General features: G+C 39.7%; 1 protein-coding gene across 3 annotated transcripts in view; it reads left to right on the top strand.

The window, feature by feature from the left end:
* Window positions 1-7165: 7165 nt before the first annotated feature.
* ca10a (carbonic anhydrase Xa) overlaps window positions 7166-25861 on the top strand; it is a 155856-nt gene continuing 137160 nt past the window's right edge. For 2 of the 3 annotated variants that reach the window (XM_018761443.2, XM_018761444.2), the window contains exons 1-2: window positions 7166-7446; window positions 8302-8725. In XM_018761443.2, the coding sequence (XP_018616959.1) occupies window positions 8665-8725 (61 nt within the window). In that variant the 5' untranslated portion in view covers window positions 7166-7446; window positions 8302-8664. Of the gene's footprint in view, window positions 7447-7665; window positions 7723-8301; window positions 8726-25861 lie in introns of those variants that run through there. The other variant, XM_029246529.1, reaches the window with a different exon arrangement.

Genomic DNA, 25861 nt, shown 5'->3' with positions numbered 1-25861 from the left:
ACATCATTTACTAAGCTTGACACAGCAGTAGTACAAAACCATGAGGAAGCAAAGCACTAGCAGATCTGCTCAAGCATCCCACCGCCCACCAACTGTGCGTGCTTAAGATATGCACTGTGTGCTGTTACTGTAGCACTGCAGCAGCCCTGGAGCAGAGCTGTCGAAGTGCCTGTAAGACCAGCCTAGCAGCACTGGAGGTGCAAAAAACTGCACTTTGCCTGCTGTGAGTACAGCATCCAGAAGACACCGTCAGTTCTGGCTGCCACAGTTGGCTTTGCACGACCTTGATCTTTCTAAAGTGGTCCCATCTATACAGATTTTTTGGGAAATCATTCTTCTTATTTTTATTTTATTTGGGAAATTTTACATCTCCCCCCATTTCTTAAAGACTCAGCACAGAGGGATTATCCAGGCTGCGCTGGCAAATGACTGCATTCGTGTTTCCTCTCAGACAGTATTTCCATGTAGCAGACAGCATCTGGCAGCCTCATCACACTGTCTACGAGCACCAAGAACCATCTCACACAGACAGTCTTGGGCCAGTGCATTATTGATGCAGTGTGTTCCAGAGGCAACCTTCCTTACTGGCAGTGGGTGAAGGAGGGAAGGGGGGTTGAATGGGAGCGGATGATGGTTTTGGGTTGTCAAAACAGGAGTGAAAACTCAATGCTCACCAGAAAAACAACAGCGTGCATGGTGGACATGAGATGTGGTACTTATGTGTCAACAGGAATTCAGAAGTATTCTGCTAGTGTATCTATTAGACAGTATTAGACATACAGTACATTTGTCATTAGCTTGGCATTTTACTAGATCTTTCAAGAAGCATGATTTAAGAAAATCCTTTTTTTAAATCAAACATTGAAAAAGAAATTAAACTGTTTCTTAAATGGTACTTCAGAATATGTTAAACCATAGTGCATGAAATCCTTGGCATTCACACAGATTTCAGTGTTTATCCTATTCTACAAAGGCAATTTAAGAATATCAAACTGTTTGACTGTCCATTGCCTAATGTGTTTTGATTTTCCCATTAGCAAGCCAGTCTTTCTTTTTCACGCTGGCTTGATTGTAATTAGTGTCTTTCATCCGAATACTTTCTGAACTGCAGGAGCATTGATCTGACAATATATGGGCGTTACCTATCCGATTCTAAAAGGTAATGAGTGATTCGTGTAAAGCAGGAAATGGATTATTAAACAGGGCACATTAAACCCGTTTGTGTTGTGTGTCATCTTCCATTTGCTAGGTTCACCTATCATCACGCTGGATTAGGCCCTTGCGTCAAGCCCTGTCCTGTGTCCAGGTCCCAGAACCAACATGCAAATTGAGGTTGACTTGCAATCGATCAGCAGTGTTGTCTTGCCTGTCTGCATGGACAGATGCAGAAGCAGTGAACCCAACCACCCCAGCTGTGCAACTGCTGAACCCAGAGAGAGAGACATGTGGCCCATCCAGCTCCTATGACCTTGATGTGTCAAGTAACAGTTCTACGGTGTCAAGATAGACATGCCCAGGATCTTTTCTTACAGATCTTTCATGGCTTAGGTAGCACTAAGCCAGGATCATATTCAGTATTCAAGTGTTTCACTCTAACTGCTAATTGTAATGACAGTTGATGGGTGTTAGAAATCTGTGAATAATTAGATATCCTTCCACTTTAAAATTTTGAAATTTGGACTTATGGTAAACAGACATGAAATGTATATCTGTCATTTCCTCCTCTATTTAATGTAAGTGGATGGGTGCCCTCATGTGGTGAGATCCATGATGTAATTGGTTCCTACTGAGCCAGATTTTGCCAACCCCCGGACGTCTGTTCATGGTGAGTTCCAGCTACTGTATATTAAATGTGTGAAATTCATACATATAGCACTCTGTCTGTAATTGGGCCACAAGGTATCTGAGCTCTCACTGTTCTGTCCACCAGTAATGCCATAAGACAGATTGATCTACCTGACCAGCTTGAGTGTGATTGGTCAGGTGACAGAAGAAATCCAGGAACCAGAAGTAGAAAGTCTAGCTAAGATAAGAGGAATAAAAATATTTCCTGGCACAAGGCCCAGGGAAGACACAGAGCCAAGGAAAAAGCTGTCGGTTTAGCTAATTTGATCCTGCATTCTTCATTGGTTCTTTGTATTTTTTCTTTTTTTTTTTCCCAGTTGGTTTGGCAGATTTTTTTAAATCTTATGTTGGTTTCATTATTTCTCAAATGTAATGCATTTGTTTCTGTCACTCACTTTTGTTAACCAGTTATCATCGTCAAGATTGTGGCAGTCCAGAGTCTGTCCCAGAATAACTGACTAGGAGGGGTACACCTTGGACAGGACACCAGCAGTACTGATACACATGTACACACTCACTCTTCACTGATGAAGTCCTACACTATGGGCAATTCAGTGTCTCCACTCCACGTGAACTGAATGTCTTTTGCACCCCAGAGGAACACAATAATGACATGAAGAGAACATGCAAACGCTACAGAAACAGAGCTGAATTTAAACCAACATACATACCACCTTGGCACTGTCAGCTGCAGTAATACCACTGAGCTACCTTGCCACCCACATTTTTTTTCTCTGGCACCTGTTCCTGACATCCTGACAATGTGACATCCATAAGGCCAAATGGTCAAAAAACTGTTTTGTCTTGATCTTCTCATTTGGTTGAACTTGTAATGTGCATTGTTAATCTGAATTTAGTCAGCGCTGAAGATAATAATATTATGGACATATAAGTTGAGTTATAGCTAAAAATAAAAAGGTAAAATAAATAAATGCAGACAATTATAGCTTAAGTATTGCTGCTAACTGTGTACAAACCATATAATGACTGTAAATATTTTTCTTTTTGTGTTTAATAAGAATTTAATGAAAAACAATCTACATATAGAAGTCAGCTGTTGTTAACAAATGTAGTCAGACTGAATAAGAAAGTCTTTGTCTTTATGTGTGAAGGGAAAAGTTCACAGAGGTAATAAAGAGCTATCACAACCAGCAAACAGTGTGCATTTCGCTCACTGATATCTGACGGTATACAAAGTGCAAGATGGTGGCAAAGTGGTAGCATTGGCACCTCTCTTCTCCTGGGCACTGGGTTCAGACATAGATTCGAAACAAGCTCAGCGTATTCAGAGTTTTTTCTCTTCGTGCTCATGTGGATTTCCTCTGGGTGCTCCAGTTTCCCCTCACAGTCCAAAGATGTGTTTCAGGTGGAATGTTGACTCTAAATTGCCCCTAGTGTGCACATGTGATTGAATGAGTAAGTGTGTGTAACTGCCCTATGATGGAGTTGCATGGTGTCCTGGGTGTACCTTGTCTTGCACATTATGCCTGTAGACCACCAAAGGCCTACACTGGGCTAGCAGTTTCTGACTGATAAGTAGATGGGTAAAATGCAAACATTGCTGTAAAATAAATTGCATTGTTGCAAGACCTAGTTCCTATCCACTTTATCATTACCATCATCACATAAATGTGAATTATGCATTGATTTGGACAAGCTACACTCCAAAAGCTGTTTATAAATTATATAGCTGCATAAGTCTCCTGAAGGAATGTATCATACTTCTCCTTAATGATGAACCCACATTCCCATTTCCAAAACCACTACCCTCAACATATAAAGGGCCAGTAACATATTTATCTTCTGTGTTACATTAATTCCTACAAAATACTCTATATTAATCTATTACTTACTGTGTACAAATAAATTGTGCCATAAAATAACCAGTTATCTAGATGAATCCATTAAGGTGAAACAAGTTTTTGAGTGCTAATATCTAAAAAATTACAATAAATAAAAGTTAGCAAAAAATGACTTGCATCAAAACACTCGGAAGCATAACAGGCTATTTAAAGAACCTCTGGCATTTCAGTTCTTTGAGACTTAATAGCAGAGGGCAAGGGGATCAGAGAAGGTTATGGAGCATAAACAGACTATAGGCTCAGACTGAATTTAAGGGAAAATATTTTACAGCCTTTGAAAAGCTGTGTCTTGGATGTTTTCCTCTGTCTATCATCCATCTTTTTGTAGAAGTTTTTTTTTTTTTTTTTTCTTTTTACTCAAAGTTGCAAAGGGTATGCAAAGAGCTTGCTTCAATGGGGGAAATGAAGGAAACATTTAAAACTTTATGTGCTGTCACTTGGTACGTTAGACAACAGCTGTGTTTGTGAACCCTGCTCCAGTTTAAATACAGCGCTAAGAAACAAGCCGATCCTGCCAAAACTGTCACTCTCATGTGACATATATTGGGATCCAGTGGTTAAAGTCAGTTCAAGAAAATAGAAAATAAACATGAAAATGTTTATAACAAAATGATTATAATTGGAATATTGTAGCAACAAGGTGCATTCAGCCCTTATACAAGTTAGTCCTATGCAACAGCAGCTCGAGAAAATATACACTCTTACAACAGGCTTATAATTCAGTACGGGGGCATTTTGCATAGTTATGAAGTCATTCTACTTCCATAACTGATATTTATTTCCTGTTCTGTCTTTTGCTCTGCAAAGCACACAGACACAATGCTTCTTCCATATCAGAACCACCTACTATTAAAACTTCCTACATCCTACACGTCTCAGACAGTTATAACTATTAAGGTAAATACAGTATCACAACTGAAACAGCACATTTGACATTGTTATGATTATTAATGGATTTAGCTGACACTTTTCTCCAATGTTAAACAAATTACAATGATTTATTAATTCACACGACAGGGTACTTTTGACTGGGAAAATTAATTTCAGTTACAACCCAGTGCAAAGGTACCACTGCTGGAGCAGGGATCAAAAATTTCTTTGTGAAGCTACACAGTAGCTGTAACAGCATAGTGTCTGCGTGCATCACAGGAAATGGCCTCGTGAACTTTAGTTATTTACATCATAAATAGTCTCTGAGCCAAATCATCAAAATGTCTCCATCCATGGTGTTCCTTGTCTCTTACCCTGGGATTGCATGGTAGACTCCAGACGCCTGCCACCCTGCAGTCAACAAGCAGTTATTAATAATGAATGAATGAAAAGCCTTAAAAGACAAATTAGAAATAATCATTTTTGTTTCAAATACTATAAAATATGTTGTTTTTTTAGCATTGTTATGCATAAAATACCTCACTCCCATGATCACAGCTGAGTTTTGAGGAGTTGTATTTATATCCTAGAAGCAGGAATTGCACTAACCCACTACAGCAACCTCGAGAATTACTGATGAATCCACATTTACTGTACGTAAAATTCAATTTGAAATACAAGGTCTTGATCTTCTGGTGCTGTTTTCTTGTGAAAAAAAAAAAGTGTAAGTTGAACTTTTTCATGATTATAGTTTGTAAAAAGAATTGTTATGCAGTTATGAAATAAATCCTCATAGTATAAACTCAATTTCCATAAGTGAAACAACGAGAGGAAAAGACAAATTCAGACACTGGCAAGTACTGTACGTACTTGTTTTAAAATAGAAGAAATTCAGAGTGTATTCATGAAATCTTACCTCGGGGTATTTAGATTAATAATAAATAACGAATCAATAAAGCAAACATTTTGAAAACACGAAAGCGCCCGAAATTGTTTTAATGATAAACTAGGTTTTTTCACAAAGATGAAAATCACGGCTCTAGTCTATAGATGCGCTATTTGCTTCGCGGGCTCTACCTGTGCGCGCGCGCTCGCGCTCGCGCCTTCATTAAGTACTCAGCGCCGTCGAGGCCGCCGAAGAGCCCAGGAATACCGCATAAACGGGAGGACAACATTGTGCTTTGCAATCTCTGATAATGGTGATTTTCAGCCATCTAGCAAAAGACCTTCTAAATCAGTTTGTGGAGGAGAGTAGAGAATACGTTTATTTTACAACTCAACACCATGCCATGTATCTACATACAGATAATTAGATGATCGTATCGAGTCGACCGTCTTGCCAGTAATTATTATTAACAGGGGTACGCAAACTTATAGCTAAGAAAAAAATCAGGTCAGAAAATAAAACGTGTACATCTTATGTTATGAAAGAAGAATATTTCGACGCCATGCCACTCTCGATGTAGCAATATTAACTAGCTTGTATATGAAAAGCTTTCAGCGCGACAGTTGATGGAAGGTTTTAGCAGATCTAAGCGCATTCTTCAGACGTCACCGTCCTCTGGAAGAGCCGAGAATCCGCCCTCTATCTGCACCCCTCATTCCAGCTTGTTGGCGAACCACCACCCCCACTGGCCCCAGCAAGGAGAGCACCTCCCCGATGCTCCAGCCCCCTCAGCATCTTCACGTTCCGTGGCCCTGGCTGCTGACGCTGCCACCAGATCATCCAGATCCAGGGGCCCCTTCCTTCGGGGGGCCTCGCACGCCGCGCTCACTTTAAATACAACACTTTCCTAATGAACTTCGCGAGTGTATCATATACAACGATTTCACGTCCGTGTTAAGCAAATATATAGGAGGTTTGTGAAAGTTATTTAAAATAGTGCTTTGATTGACAAAGTCTCCAGCAGCTAAGCATGGCCAAATTAAAAGGAATTCATGATCGTGATTATGTATAGGGCCATTAATTTTACAACTTTAAATTAAAAAAAAAAAAAAAAAAAAAAAAAAAACATAAAAGCAATCTTGCCGTTCATTATCTCTGCGGGATCTCTGACATTCCGAATATTTGCCAGCCCTCTCATACTAGCAGCTATGCTGAGGAAGAGACAAATGGTTTCTGCTTTGATATGCACAGGTAAAAATAAGAGACTGCAGCGCATGCAGAGAAGAAGGAAGGTGATGGAACAAGGGCAGGAGGAAGAGGCTCGAACATCCATTCTAAAACGTATCTGAATTAAATATGCTATGGACTACGTGGTAAGGGTTATGCTATTTAAAGCAAGGCCCGCGTTCCTTTTGCCATTTCTATTAAACACACCCGACATTTCTTTAAATCTTTAAGTAAATTGGCCCCCTAACACCACCACCCCTGGGCAAAGATATCGGTTTGATGCCACACATAACCGGTTGCGTATGTTGTACGACCACAAAAAACATAAACCAATGGCATATTTTTAAATGCACGCACATAATTACTCGTGTTAATGCCCTACAACATGGTAACCGGTGCGTGATTCGCCGACTTTATCCGATAAATTAGTAACGTGCACGCATTTCTATTAGCAACGCAGTGACGTGAACCGCCGACCGCCACAGCTTCAGACACCTGTGCCAGCGCCGGCTCGTGGACGCGCACCTCGGCGCGGGACTGCGCGCTCCCGAGCTGCTTATCTCGAGCAGCGCCGACGTTGTGCTATCCCGAAACATCGCGTCGCCGCGAAGCTGCTCCGCGGCTCCTCGGACTGGAGCCAAACCAGCGGGACTAACTGACTCTCCCCGACTCGACGCACTTACACCGACCTCGTGTTTTTTTACCCAAGACACATTCTCCTCTTTTTTTTTTCCCCCGTGTTCTTCTACAACAACGGTACGTAAAGTACTGCTAATGGTGCTGCTTCTCCCGTGTCGCTGAGTGCGTTCCTGTGAAACGAGTGGCGAGTTGCTGCGCGAGGTCTCGTGGACGACTGAGGGTCACAGAGGGGGGTACGTTAGTACCGGGGGCACAGCGGCGGAGCAAAGGAAGGACCCGCGCAAAGTCCGTTGTAGCGGCTTTTTTATTATCTCTGGCTCAGTGGCTGCTCGCTCTCCGGGGCGGGTTCGTTTGTCACGGTTCTCAGCAGTACTGCACACATTTGTCCTGACTGTAAGTCGTAATTTCATGTATTATTAATACTTAGAAATTATTCCGTTTCTGTTTTATCGTTGCATGTGTGTGAGTCAGAGTGTGTGGAAGTACAACGTTTTTTTTTAAAACGTCGTTAAAACGCTCAGGAGAATGAATGGCACTTCCTCCCTCTGCCGTTTCATTTGCCAAAACAAAAAGTGGATGTGATGTGTGGCAGAAAATGTCCAAGTTTGAAGAAAAAAAAGTGCTGTTGGAGTGGATCATTAGGCATCGTTGTGACTTTTTAGGACAGAATGACAGTACGTTCCGAGTCGGACAGGTCGTAATTTGCGCGCGTCCCTTCCTTTTGAGAGAAAATGTGGCGCGCGAGCGCGGCGCGCGGCGACCGGCGTGCGCTGAATGCGAAGGAGGCGCGCGCCCCCTTGCAGCCACACACGCGCGCGCGCGCGCGCGGTCTCAGCTGCGCGTTTCGGCGAAATCGAGCGCTCTTTAAGCACGGAGTTTCAAACCCAGCGCTGCCTGTTAGAGAAAAGTTGCGTTTTTAGGGGGTCTTTAAATGCCGAAGGCTCACCCCGTGTTTGCACTTTTTCATTCCAGGGCTCAGGAGGCAACTGCAAGCAAAGCCATGGGACAGGATTGAGAGCCATCTTCATCTACCTGCGGGGGACACGACAGACAGAGACAGTGGTTAAAGACACGCGTCATTCTAGGCTCGTGGGACACCGTGGAACTGCACTTCTTGAAAGCCTCTAGTTGTGTCGAGGATTTATTCGCTCAGATCGATCGGGGATTGCGTGCTTTGGGAAGCGTGGCGTCATGTCTTCGGGATAAACGTGCTATGTGTTTGATGTGGGGAATACCTTGTGGAAGGTGTGCAGCGGGAAATAGACTAGGGGGACTCCAGGTGTGCGATTAACCACTGCTTTCTGTGCCTCGTGTACATGGAATGAAAGACGCAGAATGGATGTTATTTGGGAAATATTTATCCTCCTTCAAGCCAATTTTATCATCCACATCCCAGGTGAGTCATTATTTCCTTTCTTTTAAGCGTGATGCACTATAGACACAAATAAAGGCGGATGAGCAGTACTGTAGAGCTCCTTGAAAATGGCTGTGAACTTATCAAAGTCAGCGATGCAGTGCAATAAAAAAAAAAGTTACATAAACCTATTTTGCATTTCATATGTGATCCAAGCATTCACTCCTTTAATCAGAAGATTTCACATGTGTTTAAACAGCAGGTACTGTTAAACCCGGGTGGATAGGTTGTCAAGGTCAGTATGCATGAGCAGGAACAGGTGTCCGGCATGAGTCTGACCAGTGGTGTGAACTGGTTAAAGCACTGCCCGGAAAGAGCAGCTACAGACATGGATCACAGGACATGTACTAGATATGTGATGTATATCTAAAATTATTTTTTAATACGAATAAAACTATTGTTATTATTATTATTGTTGTTGTTGATAATAAAACGGTGTGTTATTATGCATTAGATGCTTGTATTCTTGCAAGATATCTTACTACGATATTAATACCATCTAGACCGCATTCATTGTATTCCTGTTTATTTTTTATTGCAAGGAAGAGATTAAAGCTGTGCCTGACTGACGTCTGTAGGATATTTTATTTTGAGAACTAAGGTTATTTCCGTTGACCGTCTTGCACTGAGGTGAGATAGCATCTTTAAAGACAGCGGGATGTCAGCAGTGCTGGAGAAGTGGATCCGAACGATTTCGGATCCTTCATGTCTGCTTGTAGAGGCTCCTGTTCAGGTCCCGTAAATGTCAGCACATCATGACCTGGATCAGGGAAGTAGCGGTGTTTTTATGAAGAAATCTGAAATGACGATTATGGTAAAGTTCCGAAAGTTAAAAATAGCAAGTACCGGTCTCTAAGGCAAAGGCTGGCTGTAAAGGACGTGTGGAGAAGGCGCGTCTGTATGTATCGCCTGCGTTTGTATCGGCTTGTGTTTCCATATTTCTGAGCGGCTCGTGTTCGCCGTGATTCAAAGAATGCTCCTCCTCCCGTCTTCTGATCTGAACTGCTTTTTCTTCTCGAAGTGCAAATGCAGGAGCTGCCCTTCCTCAGCACCATTGAAGACTCGTGATGCATGATCATAATCATAATGCATCACGTAATAATCTGCGTATTATATCTATTATCATATCATAAATTAAAAGTCCATATCGACAGTCGCACGAGGGGCAGACAGTGGTACAGGGCCTGCGGCATAGCGTGTGCAGCATTTGGTGGAGAAGAAGGCTGCAAAGTTGAAACCCTCCAAGAGCTACGGAAATGACTTTGACTCTTTGAGTAAAGGCCAGCGCTTGAATGAACGCGTCTCTGTGTAACAGAGCGACGCGTCATTAAACGCGTGTCATTAGCGATACGTTCGGGAAGTTCTCTCTTGCGTTGTCTGCGTGACATGATGATTTTTCACATTAATGAAGTTAGCGACGAATTGTTTTCGGTTAGTCTATATAATTGTATGTATTAAAGGCTTTCAGACGCAATGTCTGCTTAATGTACGTTTAGCTTGAAGAAGGGATTTAAGGGAAATTAAATATCAGAAAACAAACCTTTTTGGACACGTGGTGGGGGAAATGTAATTACGCTGCTGCCAGTTTTCACAAGGTTTAGGCGGATGTACACCCAGTCCGTGCGTAATATTGTGTGTTTTGAATGATGCATTATTTTACAAAAGCAGGGGTTAACGAAAATAGAATGCAGTGTCTTGTTTTCATGGGTTTATTGTAAGTAAATATTATCCGTATATAGACGATAGCTTTCTTCAAAGTGACAGCAAGCTACTCACAGTTATTTGTACACATGCCAAGGTTTTCTTGCTAGAGTAATTGAGTGTTAAAACTTTGCTCAAGGGCCAAACAGCAAAAGCAGGATTTGACCAATGACCTTCAGATTGTAAGGCAACAGTTGTAACCAGTGTGCTATCCGTGCACTGTTAATGCCTGTCCCTATTTGGGGCTAAACAGAACATGCTGCCTTGGTGCCTTTTTACTGATTAATGACATGTTTTCGACAATTATTCTGGGTTGCCACTATGGTGCTTGTGTAGCAGGAAAGCAAATGCTTTCAGCACCTACAAGTGATTTCTCTGATTACTTGTGCTGGACTGAGGATCAATGATCAGAAGTGATACTCCAGGAAAATGAGATGTTCTGCATTTAGTAGGCAAGGATCTGTCATTCTGCCTTTTTTTTTTTTCAACCTGGCATCTTCCATTCTTTATAAGAACACTGCCACAGTGGTTCTTTCCGCTGAAGACTGAACTCAATAATGGAAGACATTGCTCTGAGTAAGAAATTACGTTTTAAGGCCTTCTTTTTTTTTTCCTAACGCTGAAATATGTTGGCCTGACAGACTAAAATAATCAAAATTTGGTGGCAGTAATAGAAGGTGAATGAATGTGAACAAGCTGTGGATTTTATGCAGTTATGGTGTGCACACATAGCATGGGACTGACAGCATGGCAGCTTTACAGATCATTGCTGGGTATTTATTTGATTTTCACATATTTATTTGTTGCCAGATATTTACTTATGTACGGTCAAATACATTTTAAATGTTACTGTTTTGCTTCATGTGCGCAGCTGAATATTTGGTAAAGAGCAGATACCCCTCTGGGATTTCAATTCACAATCTTTTGGTCACTATTCCTTACCTTCTGCAGCAGTTGTTGCTCCAGTATATCCTGAACAACACGGCCAACAGCCGCTTCTGACATACAATAAAATATCAAGTAAAGACAAAAACTAAACCTTGGTCTTAAAATGGTCTTGGTTGTTTTCTCAGTAGGAAATAGTGTAGAAAACCATCATAATCTCAACATCCCCCACAGTCTGTCATATTCAGAAAGACACAGTTCCAAAATGGACTTCTGAGTGATATGTGCCCTCCCACATTTTATATAAGACGTGTGGTCATAGCTCAGGAAAGACAGACCTTCAGTTTTCTGCGGTAAAATTTCATCATGCTAGCTGAATGTGGGAATGGGGATTCCCAAAAAACATTGTAGTAAGTGGTCTTTTTCCAATTGTATTTTTTTTTCACTCTAAAGTTACAGCTGTCATTCTGGGCACTAATGCACTATATATCTCCAAAGCGGGCCGTCTTATCTTTGTTCTTGTTTCTACTATTGTTGATGAATAGGTAGGGTTTTAGGTAAATTAAGGATTAGGATAACTGGGTATTAGACTATTAATATTAATGTATACTGGGGGTGCAGTGGGTTGGACCGGGTCCTGCTCTTCAGTGGGTCTGGGGTTCGAGTCCCACTTGGGGTGCCTTGCGACGGACTGGCGTCCCGTCCTGGGTGTGTCCCCTTACGCCCTGTGTTGCCGGGTAGGCTCCGGTTCCCCGCAACCCCGTATGGGACAAGTGGTCCAGAAAATGTGTGTGTGTGTGTGTATTAATGTATACATGACATATTTCATCAGACTCCCACAAAACTGCACCTTCATAAGTACTAAGAATTAGCCAGGCATTAGATGTCAGAAAACACTATGTTGGAACATAGGTTTTCAGTTTTAAGTTTCAACTTTGCATTTAGGGATTTTATGGAGTTTTACAAATGCAAACTGGGTTCTTGTGTTGGAAAAGTTTGCTACGAATTTTGAAAGATGCATAAATTTCCAGGTTATGTATTTATTTTTAATTGCATTTTCTTCACTGATTTGCTTTCAAAAATGTCTTTTATGAGGCAAAGGAAATGTGTTTCTGAGCTATGAGTTAACAGTAAAAGACATTCAGACAAAACAGGAGTGTGGGGCCTCTTTAATTCAACCTCTTTACACAGAGTTTACAACTTCTGTTTTGTTGCAGATGTTTAAGGAATATTAAATATCAATTTGTTCAAACATTTGTTTTCAAAATAGTTTTAATTTTGACATGGATGTTAATGAAAATGTTATAATAAAAAAGTTTCACATAGGATTATATTATATAGACTTTCAACTGTAAATAAATACAGGCACATCTTTATTAATGTTTTGATAATTCAGGTAAAAAAAGAATTTTGAAAGTAGCTGGAGGTTGGCTAATGTTGCATATGCTTATGGAATGAACTATGTGACAGTCTTAATTAATAAGGTTGTAAAAATTATGGCTATTTTTCAGTAATGATAAATTAGTTTTATTGTAGGTTTGAAGTTGTGATTTTTTAATTGAATGGATTTTTATCTGAGGTTTTTGCATAACTTAACCAAGGACTGATAAGTTGAAGGATGTCTGTACTATTATGCTTTTATTGATTGTGACTTGGGGTGCGGTGGCACGGCGGGTTTCGCCTGTGCCTGCTCTCTGGTGGGCCTGGGGTTGGTGTCCTGCTCGGGGTGCCTTGTGACGGACTGGTGTCCCATCCTGGGTGTGTCCCCTCCCCCTCCAGCCTTGCGCCCTGCATTGCTGGATTAGGCTCCGGTTTGCCACAGTCCTGCTCAGGAAAAGCAGTTTCAGTCTCTGTGTGTGTGATTATGACTTGGGTTTGGCGGGGGCCTGCCATGTGGCACATCTGGGGTTCAAGTTCCGCTTGGGGCGCCTTGCAGTGGACTGGCATTCCGTCTTGGGCATGTCCCCTCCCCTTTCAGCCTTGCGCCCTGTATTGCCGGCAACCCTGCTCGGGACAAGCTGTTGTAGACGTTGTGTGTGCGATTGTGACTTTTGATTTCCGAACAAACAATGTTACAAATGGCCTTATGGTGTCAGTTGTGTTTCTAAGTTGAGAAGCCAGAGTGAAATGAAACAATCAATATGCTAATCAGATTCAAACATATAAACACTTTATGAGTCACAGGTATGCTGGACATAGTAGCAAAGACTTGAAATTAAATGTAACCACCATTAGTCATCATTTAAGGAGGTATTAGTCGACAGGACCTTCAGGATGCCAATCACCAACACCTCCAATATTATGAGTCACATGTAACCTGTTTAATTATAAAAATGGACTATACTGTATCTGCTGTTGATATGCAATTCATGTCACAGTGTTTTTTCCTTTTTTCTGCAAAGCTGAAGACAATAGATGTTAACCTAAATCTAATAATGCTGCTTCAGTGTCCCTCAGACATACTTCCTCTCATACTATTATGTCGCTTTTTGAATGTCAACAGGCAGATAGACTTGTATACAATCGGGACCGGAACTCTGTAACTCAAATTGATGGTAAGCCCAACAACACCACAACAGTTTAATAATACATCTTAATCCCTTAATTTGTTCATGGGTTAGGTTTCATTAAAATATCTGACAAACCTGTGGTGTCCCATCTAAGGTATACCTTCCCTCCTTTTTTTACCGTGTTTTCCTGGGACAGTCCCTGATTCATCGCAGCCCCGCTCAGGATAAGTGGTTATTGAAATATGATGGATGAATGGATGAATCTATAAAGAATTAAAAATTCACTGCAAGAAACATTTTTATTTATTGTATTTTCATGAATAACTTATTCAGTTAAGGATCTCAGTGCTCCTTTATCCAGGAATACATCGGGTTTGAAACGGGACTCCTTGGATCGGACTCTTATTAACACGAGGCAACATTTAAAGTTGTAAAGTATTAAAACTAATAACTGGAACTATTTAGAAAAACAATGTTGGCAATCTGTTGTTCACTCATTTTCGTTATCTTTGTAATTAAATTGATCTGGGAAAGCTCTGTGATGGTGGATGTGAAGAGTGCGACATCAAAGGAGACCATGATTTCGTTGTCTTCCATTCTTGTGTTTGTTTGTTTTTTTTCTTTTTTTAATATATATATTTTTTAATTTTGAAAGGGGGGGTCCAAAGGCTCAGGGGCAGGCTTTGCTGGGTCCCACTGTGTGGCAGCTCTGGGGCTCGAGTCCCACTTGGGCCGCATTGCAGCAGACTGGCGTCCCATCCAGGGTGTGTCCCCTCCCCCTCCAGCCCTGCGCCCTTTGTTGTTTGGTTAGACCCCGCTTGGGACAAGCAACTTCAGACAATGTGTGTGTATAATGGTGATGAAAACACTGTTTAAAATAAACTGTAAAATGTTCTGACGTTTATAACAAGAGGTACAAGTTTAAAGAGCGTGGCAATTCCAAGTATAATTTGTCATTGTATTATTATTTTTTTTAAAAATTCATAGGGAACTGTACATTTATTGGTCTCTTTGGGAAATGGCGTTGTGTAACTCCAGAAATAACATGACAAAGGTGAAGCAAATGAAGCGAAAAAGTGTTTTATCTGAAGTCGTGTGGTTTTAAGGGCAGTTTCTTTAGATTTAGCTGATTAGATTGAGGACACGAGGAAATCTGCATCATTCACAGTGTGTGTTCTAAAACATTGTTAATCATTACTTTGAGGCCATGGCAGGATTTCTTTAGTAAAGAGAAACGCTATTCATTTTCTGTGAACTATAGCCTGTGAGGGCACAATGGATTTCATTAATTAATGCTTTAGAATTGTGGTATAAATCCGTGTAAGTACAGAAGTCCTTTCCCAATCGCCAACCCACAAGTCTCCTTTATCATGAAGTTTTTGAATGAGTGTATGATTTTTGGCAGTAGAATTTACAGGGGTGTATTTTTACTAATTTTAGATCCCTTAATAAAATCAGTTTCACACAAAACGTAAAATCATCTAAGTGTAACCTAAAAATGCCTGTGGCATGACTACGCTGAACGGCCACTACTGTTGCTCATTACTTGCGAAGGAGTCCTTTCCCAGGTGCAACCGTCAGTCCAGAAAGTGGGTGTGACCTAGGCAGGTACTTTAGATGTAAAGTTTTGATGGTTTTGCTGGCTTTATCAAAGTTCTGAAACAGCTGTCCAAAGAATTTGGTATAGTGACTGCAATTATGATTATTATACATACACAGGCTGAAGCCACTTGTCCCAAGGAGGGTCTCAGCAAGCCAGAGCCTAATCCACCAACACGGGGCACGGGGCTGGAGGGGGGAGGGACGCCAGTCCGTCATAATGGACCCCAAGCAGGGCTCAAACCCCAGACCCACCAGAAAGCAGGACCCAGCCAAGCCCGCTGTGCCACCGCACCACCCATGAGCACTATATTATGGAAAATGTATTGATTGAAATAATTATTGACTGAAACACAAGGAATAATCACAGTGTTATTATGCACAAATAAATTTCATACTCAAAACAACAGAAAGGATATATCTGAAAAAATACAATATTGAATGCAAACTTAAACCAAATTTAATTTAATAAAAAAATACTTCACCCATCCATCGTCAACAACCACTTGTCCCGAGCAGGGTCACGGTGAGGTGAAGCCTGACGCAGCAGCACCGGGTGCTTGGCCAAAGGGAGAAGGAACATACCCAGGACAGGAGACCAGTCCGTTGCAAAGGACCTCAAGCAGAGCTTGAACCCCCGACTGGCCTTGCTGCCGCAACCCCCAAAAATACTTCAGTATTACTGAAGTATTGAAAACCTTTAAATACTTGACACCTCTGTGTAAGACATCTTTCTAAAAGAAACTTTAAAATGTCTTACCAGGGTTTCTTGCTGGAGTAAATTTAGGGTAAGTACCTTGAACAACACATCAAAGGTACTCAGGAGAGTAGAGTACTAGAACAAGAGGGATTCAAACCACACACCTTCAAACTGCAAGGTGACATGTGTAACCACTACCAAACTGTTCTTACTAAGTGCATAGTCCCTGTTTTATGTTTTATAGATATGTTGCTCTTTATTTGTTATTATGTCTCATATGTAATCCTGCAGACAAAAAATGTCTCTGGACCTGTAGAAAGATGCATTTTAACTCAAAAGTCTCGAAAAGCAGAAAAATAACATGTTACAAAACGTTACATTTTTTTTCATATTTCTGTTTAAAAATTCTATTTTGTGAATATAAAAGTTGTGCTTGTGATATATAGTCCAGTTCAGTATTTTTGTTTTTTACAGCAGGGTAGTTGCCTCCAGCTACAGTTTTTTGATTCGTTGTGCTACCATAATGTACATGCAGAATCCTAAAAAATTATCTACAGACAGTAACTGTGTGGAGGGTATGGTGGTGCAGCAGATTTGGCCAGGGCCTCCTCTCTGGTGGGTCCGGGGTTCAAGTCCTGCTTGGGGTGCCTTGTGATGGACTGGTGTCCTGGTGTGGGTGTGTCCCCTCCCCCCTCCAGCCCTACACCCTGTGTTGCCAGGTTATGCTCCGGTTTGCCGCAACGCTGCTTGGGATAACCAACTTCAGACAATGTGTGTGTACAGTAGCTGTTATTTATTAAATTCATAAAATAAGTAAGCCTAAGCATGGAAAATTATGTTATAGTGGTGACTCTATAAGAAGGGCAATACAAATATTAAATATAGTTGATTAAGTATTTCTTATGCTTTGCTTATTCCATGTTCTTACCAGAGCTTTTTAGGTAGTCTTCAGGTAGTCCAAGTAGTCCTCATCTTTCAGTGGGGTTCCCTTCTGATGTCCCTGTCATAACTCAGCTTTGTTGTTAGTCAAAAATTCCCTTATACTGTATTATAGGGAGCGTAAGGGTATATGAATAATTAATAGATAATAATGTAGCATTATAAGGGGGTGCGGTGGCGCAGTGGGTTGGGCCATAGTCCTGCTCTCCGGTGGGTCTGGGGTTCGAGTCCCGCTTGGGGTGCCTTGTGACGGACTGGTGTCCCGTCCTGGGTGTGTCCCCTCCCCCTCGGCCTTACACCCTGTGTTACCGGGTTGGCTCCGGTTCCCCGCGACCCTGTATGGGACAAGCGGTTCTGATTGTGGCATTATATGATAGAGCTTGGTTATATTTTTTCCACTAATTCCTCATATTACTCATTTACATTATTAATTTAGCTGATGCTTTTCTCCAAAGCGACTTACAATGTTATGTTACTGTCAGTTATTTATCCATTTATATAACCGTGTAATTTGACTGCAGCAATTTAGGGTAAGTACCTTGCTCAAGGGTTCTAAAGCTGGAGGAGGGATTCAAATCTGCGACCTGTGGGTCCAAAGGCAGCAGCTGTTCCCATGTTAAATAGTATCTAGTGCAGTATTATAATCATATTGTCACGCTCGCTACTTTCACTTTCATTTTTAAAGCAGCACCTCCAGAATACTCACTTTTCACTTGCTAGCCATTTTAAATTAAAAGCAACTTGAAGGGAATTACAATCAATGTTTTGTCAACAAAGCAAAGTCGCTGCTGCACACCCAAATAGTGACAGAGACCCAGAGAATAACAATTAGGTGTGTTGCACCAACACACCCGTCTCATGTTATCATACAGCAAATGAGGGGGTCATCGTTACATATCACAACCAAACATCGGGACTCAAAAATAACGTTGTTACTGGGATGCCTGTCATAAGTCCAGGTTGTCGTAAGTTAAATTTGTCATAAGTTGACAACTAACTGCACTTTGCTAATTGCTGCTAGTAGCTTGTTTTAGAAGCTGGCTTGTCTGTCATACCACCTTCCAGCAATTTCTTATGGCAAAACAGTTGAGCTGACTGTCATTTTTTTGGTCGATATTAAGGTTGTAGAGCAGGGATCATATGTAACGGTCGATATTTGGTATTCAGTGTTCATGCTGTACAAAGAGATTTAAAACGATAATGTCTTTTACCCTACATTTACACTAGGTTTAATTGTACTGTACATTATTTCACCTTATCCTTTTTTTTCCACAAAAAAGAAAACCTTTTTACCTGTATCATCGAGCCTACATAGGTCTCTCAGTGGTTTTAAATGGGAATAGCTAAAATTTGTGTAATTATTACTTGTTATCTCTATAAATAGTCGTGCTGTCTAAATATATTTGCCGTTTGTCACATTTTTGGAAAGTTTGCAGTGCAACATTTCTTCAACTCTGTCATTACAGTGTTTTCCTGATTCTTCTAGTACTTCAGTTGATCTTTATTTAATAAGGCTAAGTAAAAATGACTAAATGTAATCACTGTGCTGGGGGGTGCGGTGGCGCAGTGGGTTGGACCGCAGTCCTACTCTCCGGTGGGTCTGGGGTTCAAGTCACGCCTGGGGTGCCTTGTGACGGACTGGCGTCCCGTCCTGGGTGTGTCCCCTTCCCCCTCTGGCCTTACGCCCTGTGTTGCCGGGTAGGCTCCGGTTCCCCGTGACCCCATATGGGACAAGCGGTTCTGAAAGTGTGTGTGTGTGTGTGTGTAATCACTGTGTACAAATAAAACATTATTCAGCTACTGAGCTAAGCCCTACAGTATAAACCATTTACATTTTCCTTAATCATACACATTGTGGACACAATACTTAAGGGTTCCTTTGAAATGTTAATTACTTTAGAACATTTTATTTCTTATGTTACATGGCATTGCTTAAATGGATAATGGCTCTCCTTTGGTGTTTTGAAGGTTATTTTTTAGAACCCCAACACTTGCAATGCATTCATGAATGACATGGAAGAGGTATTAGAGCTAGATTGTTCTTGTGGTAAAATGTTTTTACATCCTAAGCATTTACTATTGAAAATTTCCCAAAACTGCTCAAATTCCCTAAACACAGGAATGATCCCGAGTAAGGTACTCACATCCATGCTCCATAATGAGGTTAGAATGTGAGATTATATGAGAGTAATATTGCTTACGGCTCACCTGTGCTTTTTACATTAGCCAACGTGCCATCACCAGTAATCATGTGTGTACAAAAGTTATACATCTCATATATCGAAATATCATTTTTTTTATTACAGCTATACTTACTGTATTGGGGTGCAGTGGTGCAGCGGGTTTGGCCCAGTCCTGTTCTCTGGCAGGTCTGGGGTTCGAGTCCTGCTTGGGGTGTCTTGCGACGGACTAGCATCCCGTCCTGGTTGTGTCCCCTTGCACCCTGTTTTTCTGGGTTAGGCTCCGGTTCGCCGCAACCCTACTCCAGACAAGTGGTTTCAGACTGTGTGTGTCTGTGTGCTTACCTTGCGTAAGAAAATTGTTCAGCATTACTCAGCATTTCCCCAGTACGAACACCCAGCTGTATAACTTTCTACAATATTGGAATTCATCAAAGAGGAACCTGTTAGCTAAGAAGCAAAATACAAGTTTCCATCATATAATAAAGCCTACTTTTTATGAATGATGATTTATGGGCAAATATAATTTGTGCTATAAAATTTACATAATAAGCACAAGAAATAGCTTTTAATAACAGAAATTTTAATTCAAAATACATGACTTGTTGACATCATGCTAGACGAGGCAAGCAGAAACCCCTCCACCTGCGTTGCGTAAATGCAATGCTCAGATGCAAATAGACTCTCACCTGTATTAAAATTTAATAGAATTCTCTTGAAAAGCTGTATTATTGCAAATGACTTTGGGTAATTTGATTTACTGTTCTTTTTGCAAATGATTCTTACCAATAACTCAGGAAAAGGGGGTTATGAGTGTCACAAGTGATTAGTAATTGTATTATGAGACTTGCCTCAGCCGATAATGTTTTAATAGTAATAACCTTTATTTTATGCAACACATTTAAAACCAATTTGTAAAAGTACTTAATAAAAAAAGATACAGTGTATGAGTTGCAACAAGCAATTTAGATTAAATAAGAGCTATTTAAAAAGTTAATTAATGAAAGAAAAACAGAATCCATCCAATTGTTTGTCAAATGCAGTGTTACAGAGATCATACTGGACACATAGGACATGAGGTTACATTCATACAAACGCTTTTATTCATACACACATACCTTAATATGTATGGCAACAGAACAACAGAACAAAATAACAAAAAGAAAGTAACAGTAAGATAATTTTGAGCACGAGACAGGATACAAAATAGGGGCATGCTAATTTATAATATTATGTGTAAATTATTTTGAACATGTGGGTCTTAAGATTGGATTTAAAGGTTTCCTTCCAGAGCAGTTCTGATTTAGGTTAATTCTAGAGGTTTTTTTTTTTTTTTAAATGAGGATAATTGTCAGAAACCGGGTTCTGAAAGCAACTATATTACATACAAATAATTGATTCTACCAACCATTATAATCTCGAGTTCACATTGCTATTTCCTCTCCTAATAAATAGTTTTGTCATTACTTCCAGCTGGACACAGTTTGTTTCCTTACGTTCATTTAGAATAATTAGTTAGTCAGCTAGTATCCCATTCAAATCTTTAAAAATTTCAGTACCTTACATTATTTAGGTTCCTGCTTCCTGAACTATATCAATGCACAACCTCATCAAGCTGATTTATACCTTGGAGTATACATTTCATATTAACAATATTTCAGTTTGCCACAGTTTTTTTTTATTATCATGTTGCCTTTTGTTTCAATACGTGTTTAGTGTCATCTGCACATTTATTTTTCCAGTTTTATTAGTTTTTTTTTTTTTTTTTCTTCTCACTTCATTGACATTACAGTGTACTTGAGAGCACCACCTCCATAAGTGCTGATGTAGCAACTGTTACACTGTAACTTTCGTTAACTGTAGCGAAGCCCATATCTATTTGATGTAGATGTGACTTGGAATTTCTGTGCGGACAGAAGGAAAATGGCACAGCTAAATCCATGGCATTCATTCCATCAGTCACTTAGATTGTAATTAATGTTAGCTGAATGCCATTTAAAGCTCTGTTAGGGGGCTTGGCCTTTTTATGAAGGAGGCATTTTTTGCTTCCATTTACTGCATGATATGCTCTATTTCATACATCCTCCAGAGCAGCAACTAAATAACCTAATTTATTACTTTAAATGTTAACTGTGAGATAGCTTCCCATGTGCAGTTACAACTCAGTTCTAAGCATTTTAATACGTATATATACATATGCACATATATATTATATCTACATATATAAATTACTATGAAGGAATCGTCGATATTTGGATAACGTTTTGTACAGGTACTCATGTGATGTACACTGATTCATATGGTGGAAAGAAACAAACTCACTGTACTTAAGAATTACGCGTCTGAATCCAAGTATTTCTGCTAATGTAATACACATATTTTGTTTTCTGTGAGATTTGGAGAAAAGCATCTGCTAAATGAATAAATGTAAATGTAATCACCTTTGGGTGATTTTTTGGTTTTGTTCATAATTGCTCTCTCTTTATTTTTTTAACAGTCTTAAAATATTTTGTACGGTAGAAAGAGAATGGAACTGCTATCGAAACAAATTTTGGTTTAACTTTTTTTATGTGGCTCAGTGTTTGTATTAACATGTTTTGTATTCTATACCTTTGTTTATATATTACTACTTACGATATCACAGCAAGTAAAGTAAAATGAAAGGTAAAATCAATATTTTATTTTTCTTAATATTTTAGTACTACTTGAAACATACAGGTACATGGGAAAAATTGGTTGTTGAAATTAAATCAACGTATCCTTCTGCCTTAGTGCCATCTATATATTAAGCCAGTGCAAAAGAAGGAAAGAGAAAATCTTAATAATAAGATGGAAGAAAGCCTCAATTAGTCCATAGGGAATAAGTGTGATTATAGCGGTTATATTTCACTCAGACTCTGGAAAAACCAGAAAGAAATGGTTCTCTCATCAGCTTGCATGTGTAAAAGTCAGTTTTACAGGTTGACCTGTGTGGCCTAGACCACAAGCAAGAGGTGGGATGAACGATTGAGTGATAAACAAAATGGCTAGACCTATATATCTCCCCCGAGCGCATCTCAGCTGAGCTGGCAAACCACTTGGCAGGGACTGAACTAGGTGTCACAGCAGACGTTTGCCACTCCAACTTGGCCTACGGCACTGTGATGCAAGCCCACCGAAACGAGACGCTGCTGTGTCTTACGTGGTATCGTTCGAATGTGCCTACTGGAGCTGGCCGAATGGTGACACATAACCGCTGTCACCTCTGGAGTAGGAGCCCAGTCCATAGAGCTTTCACGTCCCCTGAGTGAGGTGGCCTAACATTCTGATATGTCTTAGTGAATCAAAGTGTGTGTGAGGTCTGAATGTTATTCATCAAGACTGAGTTTCATGGTTAAGGATTTTCAAGCCTGCAAGTGAGGGTTGGTGCCTTTGCAGGCTCCTTGGATCCGAGTGCTCCAATTCTCCGTCTCCTCTGTAGCGAGAAACTCTAGCTGCTAATCCGATAATCCTATGCAGATAAACATTCGGCACAGGGGATGTTTTTTCATTATTTATTTATCTGAAATTGTAATAACTCCACTAAGCAGAGTAGCACTGACAGAGTAAATATTACTTTGTCTAATTTATTTGCTTAAAAGCCACCAAATGCCAGTCCTGAAGTGTAGCTTTATTGTCTAACTTTCACCAACACACCGTGCAGTAGTTTATAAAATTATGTACTCAAGGATTCCGCAGTAAGGCCTGGGATTAAAGTGCTAAAACCCTTTAGGAAGAAGTTTAAAAAGAATCCACTATTACAATATCATTGTTTTAGAATTTAAAATTAAATTATAAATCAGTCACTTGTAAACCTGCCATTGTAATACTTTTTACAATTTTATTTTTGATAATTTTTATTGTTTCTGTTCCAAGCAGAGTTAAGTTAGCTAGTGCATATGCTGTACATCTCGGTAAGTTTTAACATTTAACTTTATAGTTGGGGGGCAACCTTGGTAAGTGGGACAGGCTGCAGTGTTGTTCAGTAATTCAATTGGAAACTGTATTCTTCGGTTTGTCACCACTCATTTGAATTAGGCACCCACATTCCAGTGTTTCATTTAGGGAATGATGCCGGTAGTTGATGATCCACAATGTCTGTCATTCAGATGCAGTACCTTATACTGACTAACTTTGTAACACAGAAATGTATGAGTTTATTTTTTAATTATTAATACTTATTAACTTCCTTAACTACTGAACCACCTCCTTTCCACCTGTGAACACTGTAATAGGATACAGCTGAAGTGGGTACATAAATTTAGATTTTATAACTAGATACTATTCAAGAGAGCTTGTAATTAACTTCACAATTTCTGTGATGGATGTTTTAATTACCTTTAACACTTTTAGGTTATGCTCATGGGCTGGTTCGGGCTTTTCTTTTTAATGAGTTCTTATATAATAATGAATTAGTTACTTTAGCCAAGGCTTTTGTTTGCAGTGACTTGCAGTGTTTTATAGTGGAGCACTTCAAGTTACCATGCTCAAGAGTACTGCTGCGATAGTGCAGGAGTGGGGCTTGAACAGGCAACCTAAAATCTAAAATCACCTTTGTACTTCCTATCTGGCTTACTTCTTCAAGCAGCTGCATAAGTAATATGTGCTGGCAAAAGTGGTGGCATCAGACAAATTAAGTGTGCAGATCTTCACCTGCTGTGAAACGCACATTTTTTGCTATCAGTTGCAAGTTGCTTCAAAGAAAAACTTCAGCTAAATGAATAAACTTAAAAACATAGCCTGCAGTCCATATCCTTATCCACTACTCTACTTGCTGCTTCCTGTAGACACTTAACTAAAATTGTACAATATACTTTGTTTAGACAGTCGATAGACAGATTTACCTATATGCTGTTAGGATAATGAACTCAACATCAAAAACTGATTAAAAGTAAGGGAAGCAAAGTGCAGTTGTTATTTCTTAAGCATTTCGGGGTCTTTGGGATTTGTATTATATTGATTTGTTTGAATATGTCCTGCTCAAGATGTGAGGCCCCTAAATTGCCCCTAATGCAGTTGTATCCACTATTTGGTGCCTCAAACAGTGTTGGGTGAAACATAATTATCTCATTAGTCAGTATGCACAGCTGTCTGCAAGGTCAAGTTTCATTTAAACGTGGCCTTTTGCTACTTTCCATTTCACACTGCATGGGTGAGCTGCCGGATTGCCTGGACTCTCTGATGAATATTAATGGCTGTGTTTGACAATTACACGAAAATGAACTATTTATTAACTGTGTGGCTTTGTTCCTGTGGGGTCTTTGGAATAGGTGTGGACTGTTTTCTTTATGCACTGTTGATTTGTTTTGTGTTTAAAATTGTTGGTTTTTAAATGTTTGAAACAGAATGAATGACATTATATGAATTAGTACGAATTTACGAATTTATATGAATTTGTTAGTATTTTGTTTTTAGCTCAATAGTACACAAATTCCCTAATATACAGATTTACATGTTTAAGTCCAAAATGAATTGTTATACATTATATTTCTGGCTATGATCCACTTCATTCTGATAGTTCAGGACATAGATTTGAACAATGTATCCTAGATTCAGTTCTATTTAAGCTGCAATTATATGTCACTTTTCAGGTGTAAATCAGATTTAATTAATGGTTCTCATAAAGATTTACTTGATTCAAATTTGACTAGATAGTCTCTACCAAGAGTCTTATCAACAGTCTGTTTGGCACCTACTGGCATTTAACTTGTATAGGGGTGGATTAGATCTTTAATGTTTTCCATTTCAACATTATTTAATGAGCTAAAGTCTTATAGATTTTGGAGCATTTCTTTGGAAAAAATCTGTGATTCAGATGGTGTATTTCATTGTATGAGTCTGTATTAATAACAAACTAGCACTGCATTTACAGATTTTTTTATTAGTTGTACAACTGCACAAAGGTGGAAGTGAAAAGAGAAGATTCATTATTCCTCATTACCATCCACATCGTGGTGAAAGCTGTCACCCTCACATTTTAATTTGCCTATGATAATATCTCTATAAGAGCATGAAATAAGAAACAGTACAGAGATGTGCACTTTTTATATTCTGTGAGGCTGTATTGAACTTTCCTGCTAATTAGTAAGTTCAAAAGAAGAAAGTGGACCCTCAAAGTATTCGTTTCAATGATATTACTAAAGTAGACCCTACGCTTAGAATATACTAAGCAGTGTTGGTCCAGAGAAAAGAGTAGGGTTTCTAAAATATGGCAGTAATAAAAATACTGCAGCATAAGAGCTTGGCAGACTTTAATTTACCCTTACTATTAAAAAAGTTTCATGCTTATAAAAAATGTTTAATCTATTAAACGATTATTTATAATATCACAAACATTTTTAAATGCATAAATGTATCATTACTGTGACTACAGATGATTCTGGGAACAGAAGGGTCACAGTTTGTTCTTTTATTTCAAGTTTTCTAAAGTGAGGAGTAAGCACAAACCCTGTTTTTCCCTACTCATAACTGACACAAACAAAAGAAGGCCCTGAAATACAACAGAAGACATACTAGCAGTTGGTGACACATATTACAAATACACATATGCAAAAACCAAAACAAGGCACTCAAGAACCATGAACAA

This window comes from Scleropages formosus, chromosome 20 (genome assembly GCF_900964775.1).
Source record: "Scleropages formosus chromosome 20, fSclFor1.1, whole genome shotgun sequence".
Taxonomy (NCBI): domain Eukaryota; kingdom Metazoa; phylum Chordata; class Actinopteri; order Osteoglossiformes; family Osteoglossidae; genus Scleropages; species Scleropages formosus.
This window is presented reverse-complemented; position numbering and strand designations above follow the sequence as displayed.